Here is a 22,852-nt window from a genome sequence, read left to right on the forward strand (position 1 = left end):
GAATCCAGTTGTTTCCAACTTGCCTAACCAAGCACCAAACTCTCCATATTTTCTAGAGGATCATTTATTCCCTAGATATGTAAGTAGCTGGAAAATGCCACAAAAAACCTTATAGGATAAAGGCCGTCATATATTTATTAATAATTGTAACCATTGGTAGGATGGAGAGTATTATACTGGATTCCCATAATTTCTATTAATTGCTAGGAAGTTTTGAAGGCCATTGTGCATGTCCAGAGAAGATATACAGTATGTAATTTATTTTCATTCAGAAAACCTGCTTTACATATAAGAGTTCCTTACGACAAATTGCTCTATCTGCAGAAGTGGAAACAAACAGAATTTCTTGACATAAGATGCAGTTGAAAGATTTCACAATGAAATGTTATAAAATAAAAAAAGTCAGAAATAATAGCATTGTGTATATTTGGTATCTTTACAAACATTGAAATTGATAATGTGAGAAATGATATGTGTTGAAGACACAAGTGTACATGAATAATTTTCTAATTTGTAATAAAGCTTATATTTTGCATAAAGAAAGTAACTGATGATCCTGCCAAAAACGCTTTAAAAGATTCAGCAAGTCAGAATGCCGTGTCAGAATCACGTGATTGGCACAGAGTGGATAACATGGAAATAAATGCTCCGGTCATACCATTCACTAACATGCTATTTATACCTCTTACATATCTAACGTGCCACATGATGACATTGTTTATGGGAGTGCTTCTTTAACCCCTTCACTACCGAGCGACTTTTCACCTTAAATCCCAGGCCGATTTTTGCAAATCTGACGTGTCACTTTATGTGGTAACAAATTTAAAACACTTTTACTTATCCAGGCCATTCTGAGATTGTTTTCTCGCCACATATTGTACTTTATGACACTGGTAAAATTGAGTAAAAAAATGTCATTTTTATTTGTAAAAAAATTTACCAAAATTTTGAAAAATTAGCAAATTTCCAAATTTCAATTTCTCTACTTTTATAATAGATAGTAATAACTCCAAAAATAGTTACTACTTTACATTCCCCATATGTCTACTTTATGTTTGGATCATTTTGTGAATGCCATTTTATTTTTTGGGGACGTTAGAAGGCCTAGAAGTTTAGAAGCAAATCTTGACATTTTTCAGAAAATTTCCAAAACCCACTTTTTAAGGACCAGTTCAGGTCTGAAGTCACTTTGTGAGGCTCACATAATAGAAACCACCCAAGAATGACCCCATTTTAGAAACTACACCCCTCAAGGTATTCAAAACTGATTTTTACAAACTTTGTTAACCCTTTAGGTGTTCCACAAGAATTAATGGAAAACGGATATTAAATTTCAGAATTTCACTTTTTGGGCTGAGTTTCCATTTTAATAAAAAAAACTCACTAACAAAGCAAGGGTTAACAGCCAAACAAAACCCAAAATTTATTGCCCTGATTCTGTAGTTTACAGAAACACCCCATATGTGGTTGTAAACCGCTGTACGGGCACACGGCAGGGCGCAGAAGCAAAGGAATGCCATATGGTTTTTGGAAAGCATATTTCACTGGGATAATTTTAGGTTGCCACATCACATTTAAAGACCCCATGATGCACCCCTAGAGTAGAAACTCCCAAAAAATTACCCCATTTTGGAGACTACTGGAAAAAGTGGCAGTTTTGTTGGTACTATTTTAGGGTACATATGATTTTTGGTTGCTCTATATTACACTTTTTGTGAGGCAAGGTAACTTTTGGCACGGTTTTTATTTTTTGTTATTTACAGTGTTCATCTGACAGGTTAGATCATGTGGTGTTTTTATAGAGCAGGTTGTTTCAGATACGACAATACCAAATATGACTATTTTTTTGGTTGTTTGTTTCAGCTTTACATTATATATATATATATATATATATATATATATTTTATAAATAGTTTTTTAGTGTCTCCATATTCTGAAAGCTATAGTTTTATAATTTTTTGGGCGATTTTCTTAGGTAGGGTCTCATTTTTTGCGGGATGAGATGACTGTTTGATTGGTACTATTTTGGGGGTGCATATGACTTTTTGATCGCTTGCTATTACACTTTTTGTGATGTAAGGTGACAAAAAAATTGCTTTTTTTGACAACATTGAATTTTTTTTACGGTGTTCATCTGAGGGGTTAGGTCATGTGATATTTTTATAGAGGAGGTCGTTACGGATGTGGCAATACCTAATATGTTTACTTTTTTATTTATGTAAGTTTTACACAATGATATAATAAAAAATAAAAATAAAAAATCTTGTTTTAGTATCTCCATAGTCTAAGAGACATAGTTTTTTCAGTTTTTGGGCAATTGTCTTAGGTAGGATAGCATTTTTGTGGGATGAGATGACGGTTTGATTGGCACTATTTTGGGGTGTATATGACTTTTTGATCGCTTGGTATCAGTGGCGTCGCCAAGGGGGGCCAGAGGGGGCCACGGCCCCCCTACATCACGCTGTGCCCCCCCCCAACTGAAATGCCCCCCCAACTGAGCGGCTACAGGGCACAGGGAGATGAGCGCTTCCATTGCACTCATCTCCATAGTCATCTGTATCGCCGTCCTCAGGACAGCAATACAGATGACTGTGCTAGTGCGGCGGAGCAGGGGAGGGAGAGGCGTGTCCCTTCCCCTTCCTCTGATAGGCTGCAGGCACTAGGTCGGCAGCCTATCAGAGGTCGGCGAAGGTGGCGCGATGACTGCCTGAGCCATACAGCATGGGACACAGGCCGGAAGAGGCCTGCATCGCATCGCTGACATGGAGGTAAGTATAAGTGTTTTTTTTTTTGTTTTTTTTTAAGTACAATAGTTTTGCAGGCACATTAGGGGTCTCTAAGCTCTTGTTACTGGGCTGGCACATGATGGGGGTCTCTGACTGGCACATGATGGGGGGCTCTTATTACTGGCACATGGGGGCTCTTGTTACAGGCACATGATGGGGGAGCTCTTGTTACTGGCACATGATGGGGGGCTTATTACTGGCACATGGGGGGCTCTTGTTACTGGCACGTGATGGGGGCTCTTATTACTGGCACGTGATGGGCTCTTATTACTGGCATGTGATGGGGGCTCTTGTACAGTAGCATTTTATTCTGGGATACATTCTGGTGGGTACTATGGGGAAAGGGGGAGAGGAGTACTATGGGGTCATCTATGGGGGCACTAAGAAGGGGTATTTTATACTTGCAAATTATGGGGGACACTGAGGGCATCTACTGGGGCACGATATATGGGGCATCATATACTGGTACATTATGGGGGGCACAGGAAGGGAGGAGAGAAGCACTATGGGGGCATTTACTGGGGGCACTATATAGGGGTATTTTATACTGGCGCATTATGGGGACATTAGCTTAACTGGAGGCAATACAAGGGGGTATTTTTTATAATACATTATAAGGATAATTATTTCTACTGGGGGGCATTATGGTGGGCTTTATTACTCCCCCATGGTATGACCCCCTAGTAGCAGCACCAGCCTCTCCCTGCTCTGCTATCCCTCTGCCCCTTCTCCAAATCCTTATTATGAAATCATTCTCATTAGGATAAAACACAATATCAGCTCCGCCGAGCTCCCCATCCAAGTGTTGAAGTGGCGTCTGAGATCCCCAAGGGCCAAGCCAAGTAACTGTAAGTTTTCATGTGAAATATGTTTATGTTATACACATATAGCATACACTGTGCCACACAATATACAGTATACCTCTACAGTCTACACTGTGTAGTCTGTTCTATAATCACCATTGTTTTGTGGCAGCGGACAGAAAATTATCTGGAAGTGCCCCTCCCGAGACCAGGCTCTGATCCGCCACTGGTCTGGACCACTCATAGGAGTGTACATTTCTTCTAAACTGTAATCCGTATCTGACCTGCAGAAATCAGCACTCGCTCGGTAGCAACTAACAGGCAGTGACTGTAGGCTGTAGCCTGGCCCTGTTACCAAAGCTAGCTGAGTGGTGTAAGGTTAAGGTACTCGTAGAGATGAGGGGCCGCTTAATCCTGATTTAAAGTTAAAGTTGTAGAAATAGAAAAATGAGCGGGCACTCATACACTTGGCAACCGAATTGAGATTTGCAGAAAATATTTATTGTTCCCCATAAAATGATAAAAACAATGTGCTAAAATCAATAACATACATAAAAAGCAATAACATATAATAGATGGTGGGTATAATATATTGTATACAATAATCGATGAAAATTGATAATCGATTAGCAATTTTCATTGATTATTGTATACAATGTATTACACCCACCATCTATTATATGTGATTGCTTTTTATGTATGTTATTGATTTGAGCACATTGTTTTTATCATTTTATGGGGAAATATAAATATATTCTGCAAATCTCAATTCGGTTGCCAAGTGTATGAGTGCCCGCTCATTTTTCTATTTCTACATTATTTTCTATTAGAGGGCGGGGTGAATCCCTCCATTGAGCTTTCAGCACCATACCATAACTACTAACGAGTGAGCCACCACAACCTACTATTATTTTAAAATTAAAGTTACTGCAGGATATGGAGCGGCACTCCCATCTATTACACCCACCTAACATAGGTAACAGTGCACCAGCCACTTTATTACCCATAGTCATATTGATAGATATCAGTGCGGTTGAACACAGTGGGGATTCCTATCCCACCATTTCTTACAGTCAGGCACTTAGCATGTCTTCCTTATATTAACTTACGGTAGTCACAGTTTTTATTGCATAGCCATTGGGTGTTATAGATGTGGATAACTTTGGATATTCGCATTATAGTTACAGTCTGTATTTGTGTCTTGTACACCTTTTTAAATGAATTTCAATAAATATATATTTTTATTCAAGGAATCATATACTCATTTCTTGTTGTTGTTGTATAATATTGTGGAGTATTCCGGTAACGTTAGAATTGTCTAACTATAGACCTTGTTGTATAATAGGATATGGATTACAGTTTAGAAATGTCAAATGTACACTCCTGTGAGCGTCAGGGAGGGAGATCTGTGGATGACACTGTTATAGGGAGGGGGGGTCTGTGGATGACACTGTTATAGGGAGGGAGATCTGTGGATGACACTGTTATAGGGAGGGGGATCTGTGGGTGACACTGTTATAGGGAGGGGGATCTGTGGATGACACTGTTATAGGGAGGGGGATCTGTGGATGACACTGTTATAGGGAGGGGGATCTTTGGATGACACTGTTATAGGGAGGGGGATCTGTGGATGACACTGTTATAGGGAGGGGGATCTGTGGATTACACTGTTATAGGGTGGGGGATCTGTGGATGACACTGTTATGGAGGGGGAAATGGGGATGACACTGTCATGGGGTGGATATGTGGATGACACATATAGCATAAGATGCTATATACTGTATGTGTCATCCACAGATCCCCCTCCATAACAGTGTCATCCACAGATCCTCCTCCATAACAGTGTCACCCACAGACCCCCCTTAGCAGTGTCATCCACGGATCCCCCTCCCTATAAAAGTGTCATCCACCGGCAATAAACACAGACAGCAGGACTTTTCTTCCCTGTTGCGGTTTTAGGTATTGGGTAAAGTATTGCAGCATTTCTAAGCATACTTGTGTAAATGTATCGTTGTTATGCAGGATGAGTTGACAGATTGGTACTATTTTAGGGGGAATACACCTTTTTGATCGCTTGGTGTTGCACTTTTAGTGATACATTTCTTTTTAGCACACTTTTTATTAAATTTTTTGGACGGTGTTCACCTGAGCGGTTAGGTCATGTGATATTTTTATAGAGCCGGTCGATACAGACGCGTCGATACCTAATATGTCTACTTTTCTTTTTTTCCCTATTTTTTACAATTTTTTGTTAACTTTATTTTGGGAAAAGGATGCTTTTTTTTTTTACTTGAAATTTTAAATATTTTTTTTTTTCACTTAATTTTTTTGTCCCACTCTGGGACTTCAACTTTTGGGGGTCTGATCCCCTTTGTAATGCATTACAATACTTCTGTATTATAATGCATTAGCTGTAATTTATGAAAAAAATATGGAATCCAGCTCCTCTGAATACAAAATGCTTTATTCGACTTCCATAAAATCCATCACAGCAAAGTGTCCTATTTGATGTTGGATTTTATGGAAGTCGAATAAAGCATTTTTTATTCAGAGGAGCTGGATTCCATTTTTTTAAATATATATTTTGCACCTCACTCAGTCCAGGTCTGATTTTCCGTGCTCCACTGGGAGGTGGTAGATGAGAGCTGCAGTAATTTTCTTTTCACCTCATTGGCTGTAAGTGTATTACCACTGTAATACGCTTACAGCCTGTTTGCCTGTGAGATCCAGGGGGCTGGATCTCACAGGCTTTCCCAGAAGGCAGCCACGATGCCTAAGGAAGGCATCAGGCTGCCTTCCCTGCCCTGAGGTTCCCTTTCCCATGGACACCGGCACCCGTGAGGATACCGTACATGCCGTGGTCACCGCTGACTTCGGCCGTGCAAGGGTTAATGCGCCGGCATCAGTGTTTTCACCGATGCCGGAGCATTCAGCAGGTCTCCGGCTATCAGTGACAGCCGGACTCCTGCCTCTGGTACGGCGTCCTGTACTGTGGTGGGATTTCTGTCCCGTATTTTTGCTACGTACATGTATGGCGCTGGTATCCTAAGGGTTAATGTGGCACCAGGGGTGGATTGGCCATAGACTCTACAGGGAAATTTCCTGGTGGGCCGATGCCCAGGGGGCCACTCAAGCCCTCTTGATGGCCGCAGGCCAGGTAGATAAGGATCCGATGCTCAACGGCCACAGATGCCCTCTTGAACTCAATTGTGGTACAGTTGAATACTGTGGTTGGGGCGGCAGTATTTTGTGCTGCCCTGTGGTATTTGGTTCTGCTGGGGTGGTATTCTGTGCTGCACTATGGTATTGCAGGCCCTTTGTTTTGTCCCTCCTTTTGTCAATTTGGACCCACCTACAACATGGAGCCACTTTTAGGTTTTTTCCAAGGCCATTTTAAGTTCCCAATCAGCCCCTGTGTGGCACTGAACTTTCATTAAACTTTTGATAAGTTATAGGGACATATCAAAAGATCGGTGGGGGTCTGAGTGCTGAAACCCACATTGATTTCTATAATGAGGTGAGAGAAGTGCACACTTATCACATTCTCGCTCCTCACTGCAGGACAGGAAGCGAGAGGGACCCAATAGAAAGTCTATGGGCCAGTCTCGCTCAGTGAGAAGAGAGAGCGTGCTAAGCTCACACTTCTCTCCCCTCATTCTAGAGATCGGGGATGGGGGGGGTCTCAACTCTCAGACACCCACCGATCTAAACTTTTGATATATCCCAACTCCCTATCAAAAGTTTAATAAAAGTACAGTGCCACAACAGTATACACAGTATAAATTAAGACTTCTACAGCTTTCTAGTATACTTTGTGTTTAAATTTCTTGTCATTTTCGAGATATCTCTTTGCTGCCAGTGAATGAGAACATTCTTGTTTACATTTATAGGCTGCAAAACCCTACACACTGAGTCCTGAGCTGAGAAGTGTATACGAGTTTAGGGTAATGCTTTGTGATCTAAACAGCCTGTTCTCCGGACTGATATTGTACATAGCAAACTACCAGAGATTTGGGCTGCTGCTGCGTCTAGCTCATAAATCAAATCTGTTCAGTATACTCACCTTAATAGGTCCCTCACGCATGATCTGCCCCAGTTTTGCAATGTTATCATACTCCTGAATTGCTGCACGAAGGTAGCGGTCATCTTCTGGTTTGGTAGCTGTTGGTTCACGCCCAAAAGTGCCCTAAAATTGATGTAGTGTAATCAATGAAACAATTATATGCGCTAAATTTGTTTTATTTACATGTGGATAAAATTGTTAGTACACTTCGGTCAAAGAAAATAAAACCCAAAATGGTCACTGAAATAGCTCAAAACTGACAAAAGTCATAATAATGTTTTTTACTGAAAATCAACTAATGAAAATCAGACGCTGCTTTTGAATTGTGGTTTAACAGAATAATTTAAAAAAAATAAAATAAATGAAACTAGCCTGGATAAAAATGATGGCGCTCTTAAAACCTAATATTTTGTTGCAAACATTGCTGAGGTAATCATTGCAATCAAATGATTTCTTTAACTCTTAATGAGACTTCTGCAACTGTCCACAGGCATTTTGGCCCACTCCTCGTCAGCAAACTGCTCCAGCTGTCTCAGGTTTGAAGGGTGCCTTCTCCAGACTGCATGTTTCAGCTCCTTCCACAGATGTTCGATAGAATTTAGATCAGGGCTCATAGAAGACCACTTTAGAATAGTCCAATGGTTTGCTCTTAGCCATTCTTTGATGTTTTTAGCTGTGTGTTTTGGGACAGTATCCTGTTGGTGGACCCATAACCTGCAACTGAGACCAAGCTTTCTGACACTGGGCAGTACATTTTATTCCAGAATGGCTTGATAGTCTTGAGATTTCATTGTACCCTGCACAGATTCAAGACACCCTGTGTCAGATGCAGCAAAGCAGCCCCAAAGCATAACAAAGCCTCCTCCATGTTTGACAGTAAGTACAATGTCCTTTTTTTGTATACTTTATTTTTGCACCTGTGGACATAGAGCTGATGTGATTTGCCAAAAAGCTCTCGTATTATCTCACTTGTCCAAAGGACATTCTCCCAGAAGCTTTGTGGCTTGTCAATATGCATTTTGGCAAATTCCAGTCTCTTTTTTATGATTTGCTTTCAACAGTGGTTTCTTCCTTGGTCATCTTCCATTAAGTCCACTTTGGGTAAGACAGCGATAGATGATGCTATCTGATACTGATATACCTTGACCTTGGAGTTTACCTTTAATCTCTTTCAAAGTTGTTTTGGGCTCTTTGGCTAACATTCGTATTATCTATCTCTTCAATTTGTCATCAATTTTCCTCTTCCTCTCGCTGCATCCCCCTGTATTGCAGATAAGATCTGGCTGGGGTGGGGAGCAGAGTAAATAATTTTCTACCTTTAAATAGGCAGACTGATTATAAGTTTGAAGACACCTGTGACTTTAATTACAGGACACAACTTAGTTTAATATCTCCCTATAGTCAAATTATTTTCAATCTTTTCTAGGAGTTCCATCATTTTAGTCCAGACCAGTTTCATTAGTTTGCTTATAAATTATTCTTTTGAACCATAATTCAAAAGCAATGTCTGATTTTCATTATGTGATTTTCAGTAATTTTTTTAAAATTTATTTTCACTTTTGTCAGTTACAAGTTATTTCCGTGACCACGAAAGGGTACTAACAAATTTGTCCATGTGTGTATATATTGGCTATGTTTACATATAACATATACACGAATAGGTAATATGGCACAGTAAACTTAAAAATATACATTGTAACTGGCTGCAAGAGCTGCCGGTGCCACAGATGTACAAGGTCAAAAACCTTATAATTACATGAGTTCTTGCTGGGCTGTTCCAAAGATCTGTTATGTCACTCAAGTTCTCAGGTAAATCATCCTCATGCTCTGCTTGTGCTGCCAATTCCAAATTTCTGCAGAAGGGATCCAGCCATACAGGATTTGCACTACAGTGTAAAATTATAAAACATATGTTAACCTCAGTTAGAGAAATTATGTATAGTTTTTGGGGGGGGCATTTCAATAAACACCTCTATGAAGATAAATTGAGTACACATAGTATCCAATATATGAATAGCCTTTAAGGGGTTGTCCAGGTTCAGATCTGAACCTGGACATATCCCCATCTTCACCCTGATATGAGCATCGTTGCATTTAATGCTGTGATGGCTCTCCCTTGCCCTGCGCTGTATCTCACAGGGCAAGGGCTTTTTTGGTTTATATTATTACACTGCATATCAAGGGGGCCAGAGGGGTGAAGATGGGGATATGTCTGGGTTCAGCTGTGAACCCAGAAAACCCCTTTACAAGTTAACAACTGGTGTTATCAGCAATTTAGATCCACAATGTCCAACACAATGCAGTGATAAAGGGGTTGTTCACCCATGGGGACCTTTTCTACAGACCCCCCTAGTGTGGCTGGACCCGTGGTGGTAATCATATTTACCTGATCCTTGTCAACATCCAGTTTGATGTGGGTCACATGACTGGGCAAACAGACTTTATTGGACAGAGGGTGCTATTCTACAATAGTACAGTATAGCCACCAGATAGGTTATAGTATACAGGAACAAAAAAAAAAAAAATCGGTGAACAATCCTCACTATGGTTATTATGACTTTACTTGTGTGCTACAAAGGGAAATCACTGCTTTACGTCTTTACTGTTTTTTATTCTTCTGATTACACCAATAGACAGAGACATTTATTATACACTTACCCTTCAAAAGAGTATTTATTTGTATTGGGCATATCAAGGATATCCATAAAACCTCTGTTTCCTGAAAAACAAAAATCCTCACTGATTAAGATTCTCAGAGTACATTACATTACATCTTACTGTATTTACTAACCATAAATAAAACAATTCCTTATTTCTAAGGAATCTAACAACTGATTGTAGTGTAGACCCACCAAGATGTGTCCTACCTTACCAATCCTCTTCACTTGAGATATCCAAAGATGACCAGCTTTGAAAAAATAACTTTTGCATTACTATGTCAGGTGTTGTCAGTAACACAAAAGATTAAGAGCTGGTCATCTCACACCACTCATCTTGGAATATGTCAATCTAAGAGGAAAGGTAAGGGAATTTGGGTGGGCCAATGTTTACCAATTTCTTTTCCTGAAAGAATAAGAGGCATAATCCACAGGGCACACTTGTTAGTATCACATGGATTGGGGCTCTATCTCTATTGGATATATGTGTATAAAAGTGTTTTTGAGCCAGAAAAAGTTAAAGGGGTAATCCCAGACTAACAAATGCTCCACCATATACCGAGCCACTCACACTTAATCTACTTATCTGGCTCCCCACGCCGCTCCTGGTCACCGCACGGCTGCAACTGTTTCTCCCGGTGTGTGGATGAAAACATCTGGTGTCGGGGGGGAGCAACCAATGGCAGGCAGAGACTAGGACGAGCCTTCCTAGCATCTAGGGAGACACTAGGGAGGCTTGTCACCGCCTGCCATTGGCTGCCCCCACCCCCCCGACACCGGATGTTTTCATCTGCACACGGAGAGAAGCAGTTGCTGGGGTGCAGGGACTAGGAGCGGCGAGCCAAGTAAGTAGATTCAGTGTAAGGGGCCAGGCATGTGTGGGACCATTTGTTAGTCTCGGGTAACCCCTTTAATTTTTATTGTATGCTAAGTTGTTCACATCAGCGTCATTTTATCTAACTTTCTGTTCCATACTAGTAATAGAAAAAAGAAAAAAAGAAACAGCACCCGTTGATGGAAACCTACAGTGCCTGATGAACCCCACTGACTATAATCATCTGTTTTTACCGGATTGTGCAACAGAGACCTTTAACGTGGCCGCTGAGGCAGATGTGAATGAAGCCTGTCTAATATACTGCCATATAGAGCTGTATACTATAGAGAAGATTAATACATAAGAGCTGCCATTACACAAGATCATTATTTAGAATTGATGTTCTTACGAATGCTCATTCCCATTATTCAGCCAATATAAATGTCAACATAAAGCTTCCTTGCCAGAAAAGTGGCTTTAAAAAGTTGCAAGCCATGTGTTTGAGACCTTTTAACTGTGACTTTTTGAAAAAAATGGCTCTTTTATGTACCCTTGCCACTTTTCCCAAATGGGTATGGCAAAGGTGTGTGACCAACAGCCAAGACAAATTTATCTTCATTTACACCAGTTTTGTGAACTGGCAGCTCTGAACTGTCATAGATTTAGGTGCATCCTCCGGCAGCACAGGGGATTCAAGACCAGCGCAGAAAGCGCCTGTCTTGATAAATCTCTCCCACAGTTTCTGGGCAGCAGATCATCCTGTGTAAATCATTGCTCGTTCTCATATAGCGCATGTAAATACAGCTCTCACCTCCAAAGAGCAGGAAATAATTGGGAATAGTTATTACCAATAATTACTTTACAATGATCAGTGGGTGTGGAAACACTGTTTTAATCAACCAAAGGGTGTTATGCTGGCAGTCCCCTGGTATTCACCCTTTAACCTCTATATAGGGATCTGAACTTCATTGCAGAGGAGCGACCAGGCTGCTACCTCCTGGAATAGTCCCAATGTAGTTGACTTCTGACAATGCAGGTCAGAGACACCGGTTAGGGCAGACAGCATTCATGTGAATCAAGATAGAACTCCTATTGCTCACGCAAGAAACACCTATTGCTCAGTCACCTCTCTCCAGGGAAAGGTGGCTTAAATACCCACAAGTGTCCAGCCATAAGCTGGTAAGGTCTAGGATGCACGCACGCTGGCTCTGTAAGAGCTGGTTAGTGCCACGCAGTACAGGACAAGTGAGGAGGCAGAGAAGACAAGCACAGACTGTGGCCTGCAACAAGAAACACAGAATTCTGTAGGCTGGCCTGCTGATTGAGGGCAGAGGATAACCAATGGGACCTGGGTGCCAGGCAAAGGCAGCAGCAGGTCGAGTAAACTGATGCCAGTGCCCACCTGGAGGAGCAGAACGGCAGTGGGGAGGGGATGCCGGCATAACATACCTACTGAGCCGTCTTGTGTAAATTAACTTTTAATTAAGGAAATATGTTAGTTCCAGAAAAAACGGTTTGCAGAAATACTTTATTAATAACATAAGTGGAACTTACCTGTTGACCCGGCCACTATTGCTTTCAACTTCCTTTTGTGTCTGCACAATACAGTAAAAAAAAAGAAAACTACTGATTAGTTCCACTATACAGACTGTATTTTCTCAGCAAACAGAAACAGACTATACTAATCATCATCTAAACCCTTAAAGGGAACCTGTCACATTAAACAAGGTGTCCGATATAAAGTTTTGTGGGAAAATATTCAGTATAATTTAATGGTCCGGTGGGTGGTCCTAAGTGACTAACAGTTATTGCTGTATGCACAATCATGCAGGGAAGGATGCCTATCACTAGGTAGAGGTCCCCAATGGACTCAGTGTAGAAAAAACACAGATTGAAATGAATAAACTACATGTTATACCAAATCTTACATGCACTGATCTCCTCCAGAGTTTGGGAAGGAGTGATTGCTAATGCCATAGTTCTTCCTATTGTTTTCGGCAGCAGATCGCGTTTACACAGCACGATCTGCCACTGGGAAAAGATGATCTTTTGTGCTGCACAAAAGATACAATTACCCGATGAACAAGTGTTTTGCTCATTCATCAAGTAATCGACGGTGCATTTGCACCGCCAGATCATTGCTAACTAGTGTTACTAGTAACGCTGGTTAGCGATGATCTGTTCAATTGTCGGCTCATGTAAAGGACCCTTGAGGGTCATGCTCAGATTCTGAAACAAATACCTTAGATTTTTCCGATGTGTATTTTTGGTTGTGAACATACGTCATTGTTTTAGGTGTTGACTTTTTATTACATCACTCTGCAGAGATGAAGAAATCATCCTTATTTTGACTCCCATGTTATCACAGTTTGTGATGGTAAACATGACTTATGCCCCCTTTTTATTAGTTCCTTTAGGTTTGGGTGTTACTCCTTACAAATCAGAAGCAACAGCACTAGCCTGAAATATACTGTACAGAAATTAAGGCTAGTTTCACACTAGTGCTAAAATCTTCCAGCAGTCTGTTCTAGCAGAGGAACAGCCTGCTGAAGTTCGTCATATCTGTCATAGCCAGAAAGGGCTGGCGCAAGCAAGCAGCAGCAGATTTTATCCGTCCGACTCCTGACACTAATGCCTGAAACAGGCTGGATCCCTGTTTATAATCAATGAGGCCTGGTGGTGCGCCGGCCCTTTCAATTAACTCCTCTGCTGGAACAGCCTGCCGGAAGTTTAGCGATAGTGTCCAGCCTAATTCAGTTACATTTATTTACTGGAGATAAGTACACTGTTCAGTGTATTCATTTTTATTATTAACTGTTCCTAATTTTCTGGTTGAGTATATTTGCAGCTGTGACAAATAAGCCCCAATTACAGTTCATTTTAAGATCCCTTCTGGAGCCTATTTCTTATATGCATAGGCTTAAAAGGCCACTACATCAACATTTTTTTAAGCACATATTGACAGCCTATATGTAAATATTCTATGTACAGTTGCAAGAAAACGTATGTGGGATTCATCACTTCATGTTGACAGAGGTACACAGACCACCACCGATCAGCTAGTGGTGACTTAAAAAAAACCTGTATACAGATGGATAATATTGTATAGCAGTAAAATCTATTAGAAGAATCCTAATTTCAGGGTCTACTTACACAGTGCGATAGTACCAGTTCATGAAGATAAACAACATGGCAGCCAGAAACAGGAGGATAGCCAATATAATAATTGCCATCTGCAAATTCAATAGACATAAATATAAATTAACTTTAGTGAATACACGTACCTTGGTTGATACAGTATGCTGCAGGTCAAAATGGCTTTTTTAGGAAGTAATATCTAGTTGGAAGCTTTGTCAACTAACTTTACATTAACCTACTATAAGTCATGCATATTTATGTCACTTAGATCCCCAAGAACTTTAATGGTCTTCCATGATTAAACATCAAATTATGCATAACCCAGATTAGTGTTAGACTTTATAGGGGTATTCCAGCCAAAAAAAAGGCCTGCAGTGAGATTAAAAAAATAAACAGGCGTATACTCATGTCACCGATCCACCGCTGCTACTGTTCTGACGGTGCCTGGGTCCCCACTAACCTCCACTTCCTGCTTCCATCCTGACATGGCAGGAAATGACTGTGAATGCCGCTGCAGCAATGACCCACCTCGGTCAGTGATTGGCTGAGCCTCATTCCCGGCCATTCCTTGCTATGTTAAGACGTCAGCTGGAAATGGAACACAGCAGGGACCTGGCACCATTAGAACAGGAGCAGCAGGGAAGCTTGATTTATCATTTATTTATTTATTCTTTTACACCATTTGTATCCTACTGCAAGCCTTTCGTATTTGGGTGGACTAACCCTTTAATGTGTTGAAGTAAATTATTAAAGCAATAAAAATAATAGAAATTATACACAATAGGCAATGATAATGCCCGGGCCTCCCTCTGAATACAGAATGCCTGGCATTTATGCTAATTTGAGTCATAGTGAAGAATCAATATGCTTCATATAATGAGGTTATGAAATAGCAGAAAATCACTTTAATATAAGAGCATTACTGTAATACTAATACAATTTAAGTGTACAAGAAGGATACAAATATTTGTACCTGCAAAGCAGATAGGTCCTCTGCAGCACGAGGAGCGGTGGCTGGTTGGACATCCATGACATTGTAATTACGGAAGAGATTACGCAACTGTTCTTTATTTTCATCAATCATCTGTATAACTCTAAGAGAGAAGATGGTGTGTACGTCTACTTACTATATACTGTATTAATCTAGTAATGAACTGGAAAAAGCATACTGTCTATCTAAAGTCAATAATATTATATTTTACATTTATTTTACAGGAGTCCTCTCCTGCGTAACGGAAATGGGACGGAGCCGTTTTGCAGCCCATAGACTTATATTATGACAAAATGAATAACGGAATGCCTCTAAAGACATTCCGTTATGAATTCCGTCATAGAATTGCGCTATGGTCCATGGTAACAGAATCCATAACGAAATTCACCTTTTACCAGTAAACGAAGCGTGAACAAATTTCATAACCTCAAATTCGGTCATCTCTACTGGTCACATGCGGCCAAGCCACTCCCGCCAATGTCTGGACATGCAGTCAACTGCGCGGTTGGGCCGTACCTTTATAGAAATCCCATTTGCTTTCATATCGTGTATACCAAAATTAAAGTGAAATACAAAATGAAGTGGTGTACTCTCCATAATAATAGTACAGCAATAAGCAAATGGTCTACCAGGTAGGTAAAATGCAACACATCTAAAAGACCTACCTATCAACATCAAGAATTCTGTTGGTGTCACGGTTTACCACATGAATTAGCATGTCAGTCTGTGCAAAGTTGACTCTGCCTTTTTTGTCCACATGGAACTGCAGATGAAAACATTGTGTGGTTAGGACATATTGGCCCACATTTATCAACGGTTATGCAAGTTTAGCCAATATCTCAGCTAATGTACGGTCTTAAAAGGGTTGTCTAGGCTGCAGATATTGATGACCTGTCCTCACGAAAAGTCATCAATATCAGATTGGTGGGGTCTGACTTCCGGAACCCCCTCCGATCAGCTGTCTGTAGGGGCTGCGACAATCTTGCTAGCACTGTGGGTATATTACACAGCCCGATACTTACAGTCCGCGCGGCTCCTGGGGCGCTCCAGAGTGACGTCAGAGCGCCCCATGCGCATGGATGACGTGCCATGCGATCACGTCATCCATGCGCGTGGGGCGCCCTGACGTCACTCTGGAGCGCCCCGGGAGCCGCACGGACGGTAAGTATGCTGCTCCCCCGCTCCCTGCTACACTTTACCATGGCTGCCAGGACTTTAGTGTCCCGGCAGCCATGGTAACCACTCTAAAAAAGCTAAACGTCGGATCCGGCAATGCGCCGAAACGACGTTTAGCTTAAGGCCGGATCCGGATCAATGCCTTTCAATGGGCATTAGTTCCGGATCCGGCCTTGCGGCAAGTCTTCAGGATTTTTGGCCGGAGCAAAAAGCGCAGCATGCTGCGGTATTTTCTCCGGCCAAAAAACTTTCCGTTCCGGAACTGAAGACATCCTTATGCATCCTGAACGGATTTCACTCCATTCAGAATGCATTAGGATAAAACTGATCAGGATTCTTCCGGCATAGAGCCCTGACGACGGAACTCTATGTCGGAAGACAATAACGCAGGTGTGAAAGAGCCCTAAGGCGTATTACAGACACAGATGGTGGCACAACACTTAGTTGCGCCGCTATCTGCAACTTCTCCATGCTCACTCCAGGTCTAAAATTGTGGACAGGGAAGGGGACAGGCCAGCAGCTATGGGGGTTTATTAAGACCGGCGTCTAAAATTCCAGTCTTAATAAATGTGCCTTATTGTTTTTAAGGCTGAAAAAAGACATATGTCCATCCAGCTCAGCCTGTTATGCTGCAAAGTTGATCTAGAGCAGTGATGGCGAACCTTTTACAGCCCAAAGTATAACCCAAAACCAACTTATTTATCGCAAAGTGCCAACACAGCAATTTACCCTGAATACTACAGTCCAATATATTATATCTTCCATATACTTTGTCACTTAGCTATAATGGCCTGCTTACATTCAATGTGCTGCCTGTGCCGTTCATATTGCGCCCTGCGCTGATGAATGGCAGGAGAGGTCTAAGGCATAGTTGTACACCTTAGGCTTTTTCCAGGGTGCAGGTGCCCACAGAGAGGGCTCTGAGTGCCGCCTCTGGCACCCGTTCCATAGGTTCACCATCACTGATGTAGAGGATCATATAGATCAGTGTTCCTCAACTCCAGTCCTCAGAGCCCACCTTTCAGGCATGATTTGAAAATATCCCACAGTATGAATAAGTCCTAAAGCATTGACACTAATTCTATCACCTGTTGAATGCTAAGGAAATCCTGAAAATATGATCTGCAGGTGGGCCCTGAGGACTGGAGTTGAGGAACACTGATATAGATAACACAGGATCCACTATTCACAATAGGTCAGGGATGCTCAACCTGTGGCCCTCCAGCAGTTGCAAAATTACAATTCCCAGCATGCCCTAATAGCTGGAGGGCTGCAGGTTAGGCATGCCTGACCTATTGTGAATAGTGGATCCTGTGTTATCTATATGATCCTCTGGATAAACTTTGCGGTATAACAGGCTAAACTGGATGAAAGTATGTCTGATATCACAGAGCATGCCTATAAATGTCAGTAAGGTACCCTCCTATCCATTGTGTCTGTGACCCATGATGGCTGCTTTAAGGCATAACTCTAAATGCTAACATCAGCTCAGGCAAGATGGCCACCCCCATAATCATGTTCAGTGAAAAGAATAAAACTGCTATCAGAAAATAAAAACAGATTAGAAAAAATAGGATATGTGTCACTATCTGGTTTTAACTGGCAGAAACAAAATTTGGTGACACATTCCCTTTAAAGGAACAATCACATGTCAGCCATTTGTTCTTAACCTATAGCGGATTACCTCCAATTATTTAAAGAGAACCTGTCACCATGAAAATTCAGACACCATGTTATAGAGCAGGAAGAGCTGAGCAGATTAAGATATTATTTATGAGAAAAGATTCAAAAGATTCAATATAATGTTATGTCTGGGAGTCCAGTGGGTCAATCTCATCAATGACTCTATGTGAATACAGAAATAGCGGTCAATCAATGATAAGACCACCCACTGGACTCTTAAGCTCAGTTACATTGAATCTTTTACCACCAAACTATATATCTATCTACTCTAGCTTTTCCTGTCACATAACATTTCATAATGATAGGCCTCACTTTAACCAGTACAGAAGTGATACACCTTGCCTGTGAAACAAGGTCCTTTGGTTCCTGTTCATTTTGAAGGTTTTTATTGTCTGTACTTTTGAACTTAAACTGTATTGATTCTTGACTCTGGCATTTCCTCTATATTATAAAGTTGCATGAATTTTTAGTCATGACCTCTGACTTTCACAACCATGCTTCTGTTTATCGATTCTGACATATTGCTTTGGAAATATAATCTCCAAGCCGTCAGCAGTTGCTGAGAGAAGCCTTTCTGGGGATACAATTTCCTTCTTAAAATTCCATAACCCTGTATCCCCAAACGGCATGTCACTGCTGGGTCACATGCCACTTGGGGATATGTTACTGCTGAGTCCAGTGTTTGTCACCAGCTCGATCATCTGTACAAGCCTGGGACTGGAAGCATCCCTAAGAGGAGCCCCTGTGCTGGTCCCAAGCAGCAGGGAGCAGGTGAGTGGATTTATTTGCTTCGGTACAGTGCAGTTCTGACCAAGTGTAAAAAGTACCCCTTTAAGGTCAAAATCCCTTAGACTCTTCCCTCTGGGTTTATTGTTAGGCCCAGTCCACAGTTCCATTAGAATTTTGGTAGCCAGATTAGGCGAAGAGAGCTCACTGTAGCCAACATTTCGGGATACGACTGTGTACCACCAGATCCCAATTGGCTACAATGGGATTCGGCGGTGATTTGGCCGCCAGGTTTCGGCTGGACATGTCAGTTTTTGGCAGCTGCCATTTATGCTGGAATAGCACATCAGATCAGTCTACTGGATTGAAAATGCTACTGTGAACTTAGCCTTAAGCTAAATCTAATAGTGACAAATCCAACAGACCTGACCATGATACTTTATTACCTGTACATCATCTGTATTGACAATGGCTCCTGTTATGTTGGAAAGCAGGCGTATAAATTCTTCCTCAAACTCACGCACTCGATCTGGAATCTCATTTATTACTATCTTTAAGCGTTGGTCATCCCTCAAAATGTAGATACCAACAACAGCTGTGTCATTGTGTCCAGCCAGATCAGAAGCCATGATGTCCAGCACAAAATAGCCAGGGCTGTAGGCAGTAAATAAGTCAAAGGTCCGAATAATGCCATCAGTGTTACCTGGGAAGACAGGAATCACATTATTGGTTCACTGATGTACAGCACATGACCCCCATAATCAACCATTTGCTTATAGCTTTTACAGCAGAGCCCCATAATGAAGTTTACTGGTGGGCCCTAGGCATCCCAGTCAGACACTGGGCATAATTATTAACAGGAGTGTGCCTCTTAATAATTGTGGTACATCAACACCACAAAAAAACTGAAGACCAGTCTTAATAAATCTGCCCACTAATTTTATATTCTTTCTAAATACTGTCAGTACAAAATTATGTTCTGACTAATGTAATAACACATCTTTACAGGGGTCGGAGCTCTGTTTTTCTGATGCAGGTTCTCTTTTACTTTTCATACACAGAGTTACAAAGATCCTGTCTTGTTGTATATGCAGTGCAATCAGGAGCTGAGCAGGTTGATATATCGTTTTTTCAGCTTAACTTGTGTTTTATTCATTTAATCGAACTCAGCAAATGACAGCCTTCCCTGTATGACTGTAAATACAGATATAGTTGGACTCCCACTGGACTCCAAAACAAAGATCAGAGATTGACAAGATTAAAGGTCCATTTGCATGGGATGATGTACAAGCAGATCCTTTCCGACATCTGATGATCGCTAGTGGAGAAGACCAGTTCATTTACATGTACCGAGCTCCTCCAGAGTAGGGGGAGGAGCGAACGCTAATGCCATCGCTCTTCTCCATACTGTCTCATTGTTTCCCGGCAGCAGATCATATTTACATAGCACACAATGCAATCGAACTTCTTAATATGTTTTTTAGCATTTCGCAGCATCATACAATACACTAATGAATGCAATTATCTTATATGGGCTTCTTTATGTAGGTCTATCAAGAGAACAATAGAGCTCTCATATTGTTATTCCATTCTACAACTAGTATTATCATGAGAATCACCCTTCAGATAATCCCCTCGCAGCAGCAGCATTAAACTAACAATAGATTACCGATTTATATAGAAGGTCTTATCATTTGTGTTGACTGCTGGAGAAAGACAATATTTCGTATTTAATTTTCAATAGTACTGCCCAAAAAAAAAAAACTGCCAAAAACCTGAAAACTTTGTTTTCTGTAATTCCCGAGTTTAGGAAATATCAGACCGAAGTTTCCCTTTAAGTTTCACCCAGTTGATTAGCAAAATTTTATTTTGTACGCTTGCTTTTCAAGTTGTTCACAGAAGAGCAAATAGCACTGTTATTTACACAATTTATATCACCTATAATGATACTCACATTTATATTTGTTTGCCAATGGCCATAAAATCAGTTTAATGTACATGTGGTGCAAGGAACGAGCCAAGGCAAGATGAAGTTTCAGATTACCTCCATAATGGAAATCATATCATGGACCATTAGCTGACTAATCTCTGCAGCTGCATTTATGATAAATTGTCTTTGGTCCAATTTCTCTCAGATCTTTCAGTTTGCAGGTTCAAACTACTGTGTGCATGAATAATTTAACTTTTTTTGCCATTTGTATCATCTCTATGTCTAGCAAGGACAAACTGGATAAAGAATAATATAAATGCCCTTACCTATCACAAAAATGTTTTTCACTGCTTCAGAATCATTTGAGTTGTGTTTGATGTACTGGATACCTAGAATGGTATAAAATACTAAACTGTTGTTTCCCACATCAGCATCAATTGCTACAACTTTTATGAGTTCAGAACCCACTTTAGCATCAGTGGCAACACCTGAAATAAAATAGAAGAAGAGAAATTAGATGAATGAAAAAAACATTTACAGTATGACAAAAATATTCCTTAGTGAATACGTCTCAGCAATCTTAATCCAGGCCACACAAAACCCCAACAACATCTTAGTTCATGGGGACCATGGAACACTTTTTGGATCTTCCTATGAGGTCTGTTATGAATTCAGATGGACCTGGAGTGCATGAGGACTCCTAATGCCTTCATACATAGTACAGAGACACACAGGACCTACACCTGGCGTCATGGTGTGGATCGCCATTATCTACCATGGCTGTTCCTTTCTGATATTCGAGGAGAAAACAGTGACCAGCCTTTGGTATGTCCAGGACATTGTGGAACCAGTACTACTGCCTCACTTTTTTGACTAAGTTGGGAGATGAGGAGTTTCAACAAGATAATGCCCACATGTAAACTGTCCATATTACACAACGTGCTCAGGTTACCATGCAGCTCCCCTGACCAGCTCGATCACCAGATCTCTCCCACACTGATAATGTCTGGGACTAGATGGAAAGATGGATCTTCCATGCACAACAACATTGGCTAAACCAAAGCCCCAAAGTGAAAGAGCTTGGAATGACATACCACAGGAGGATATCCATCATCTGTATGACCACTATTATGCCAGAGTGCAGCCTGTATCGCAGCAAGGACGGATGTCATCCAGTATTAATGTGACCCTGCCTCAACATATACCCTGCTGGAGGACCCAAAGTAAAGCGTGTGTGGTCATTGACCAAGCACCACTAGTAGTTTATACTTTGTTAATATTAAAGGAGTATTCAGTTTTTTTTTTATTTATTTTTTGTTTGTTAATATAATATAAAATTGTACAATAAAATGTTCTAATTTACAGTACAGACCAAAAGTTTGGACACACCTTCTCATTTAAAGAGTTTTCTTTATTTTCATGACTATGCAAATTGTAGATTCACACTGAAGGCATCAAAACTATGAATTAACACATGTGGAATTATATACATAACAAAAACATGTGAAACAACTGAAAATATGTCATATTCTAGGTTCTTCAATGTAGCCACCTTTTGCTTTGATTACTGCTTTGCACACTCTTGGCATTCTCTTGATGAGCTTCAAGAGGTAGTCACCTGAAATGGTTTTCACTTCACAGGTGTGCCCTGTCAGGTTTAATAATAATAATAATAATAATAATAGTGGGATTTCTTGCCTTATAAATGGGGTTGGGACCATCAGTTGCGTTGTGGAGAAGTCAGGCGGATACACAGCTGATAGTCCTACTGAATAGACTGTTAGAATTTGTATTATGGCAAGAAAAAAAAAACAGCTAAGTAAAGAAAAACGAGTGGCCATCATTACTTTAAGAAATTAAGGTCAGTCAGTCCAAAAAATTGGGAAAACTTTGAAAGTGTCCCCAAGTGCAGTCACAAAAACCATCAAGCGCTACAAAGAAACTGGCTCACATGCGGACCGCCCCAGGAAAGGAAGACCAAGAGTCACCTCTGCTTCGGAGGATAAGTTCATCCGAGTCACCAGCCTTAGAAATTAACAGCAGCTCAGATTAGAGACCAGGTCAATGCCACACAGAGTTCTAGCA

General features: G+C 40.9%; 1 protein-coding gene across 1 annotated transcript in view; it reads right to left on the reverse strand.

Moving 5' to 3' along the window:
* Positions 1–22,852, reverse strand: part of CDH23 (cadherin related 23) — a 1,302,172-nt gene that overhangs the window by 5,873 nt on the left and 1,273,447 nt on the right. Inside the window, 9 exon segments of the mRNA XM_044299558.1 lie at positions 7,653–7,775; positions 9,409–9,538; positions 10,311–10,371; positions 12,678–12,718; positions 14,277–14,356; positions 15,235–15,355; positions 15,918–16,015; positions 19,284–19,540; positions 21,094–21,255. Of these exon segments, the coding sequence (XP_044155493.1) occupies positions 7,653–7,775; positions 9,409–9,538; positions 10,311–10,371; positions 12,678–12,718; positions 14,277–14,356; positions 15,235–15,355; positions 15,918–16,015; positions 19,284–19,540; positions 21,094–21,255 (1,073 nt within the window).

Source organism: Bufo gargarizans, chromosome 6 (genome assembly GCF_014858855.1).
Source record: "Bufo gargarizans isolate SCDJY-AF-19 chromosome 6, ASM1485885v1, whole genome shotgun sequence".
Taxonomy (NCBI): domain Eukaryota; kingdom Metazoa; phylum Chordata; class Amphibia; order Anura; family Bufonidae; genus Bufo; species Bufo gargarizans.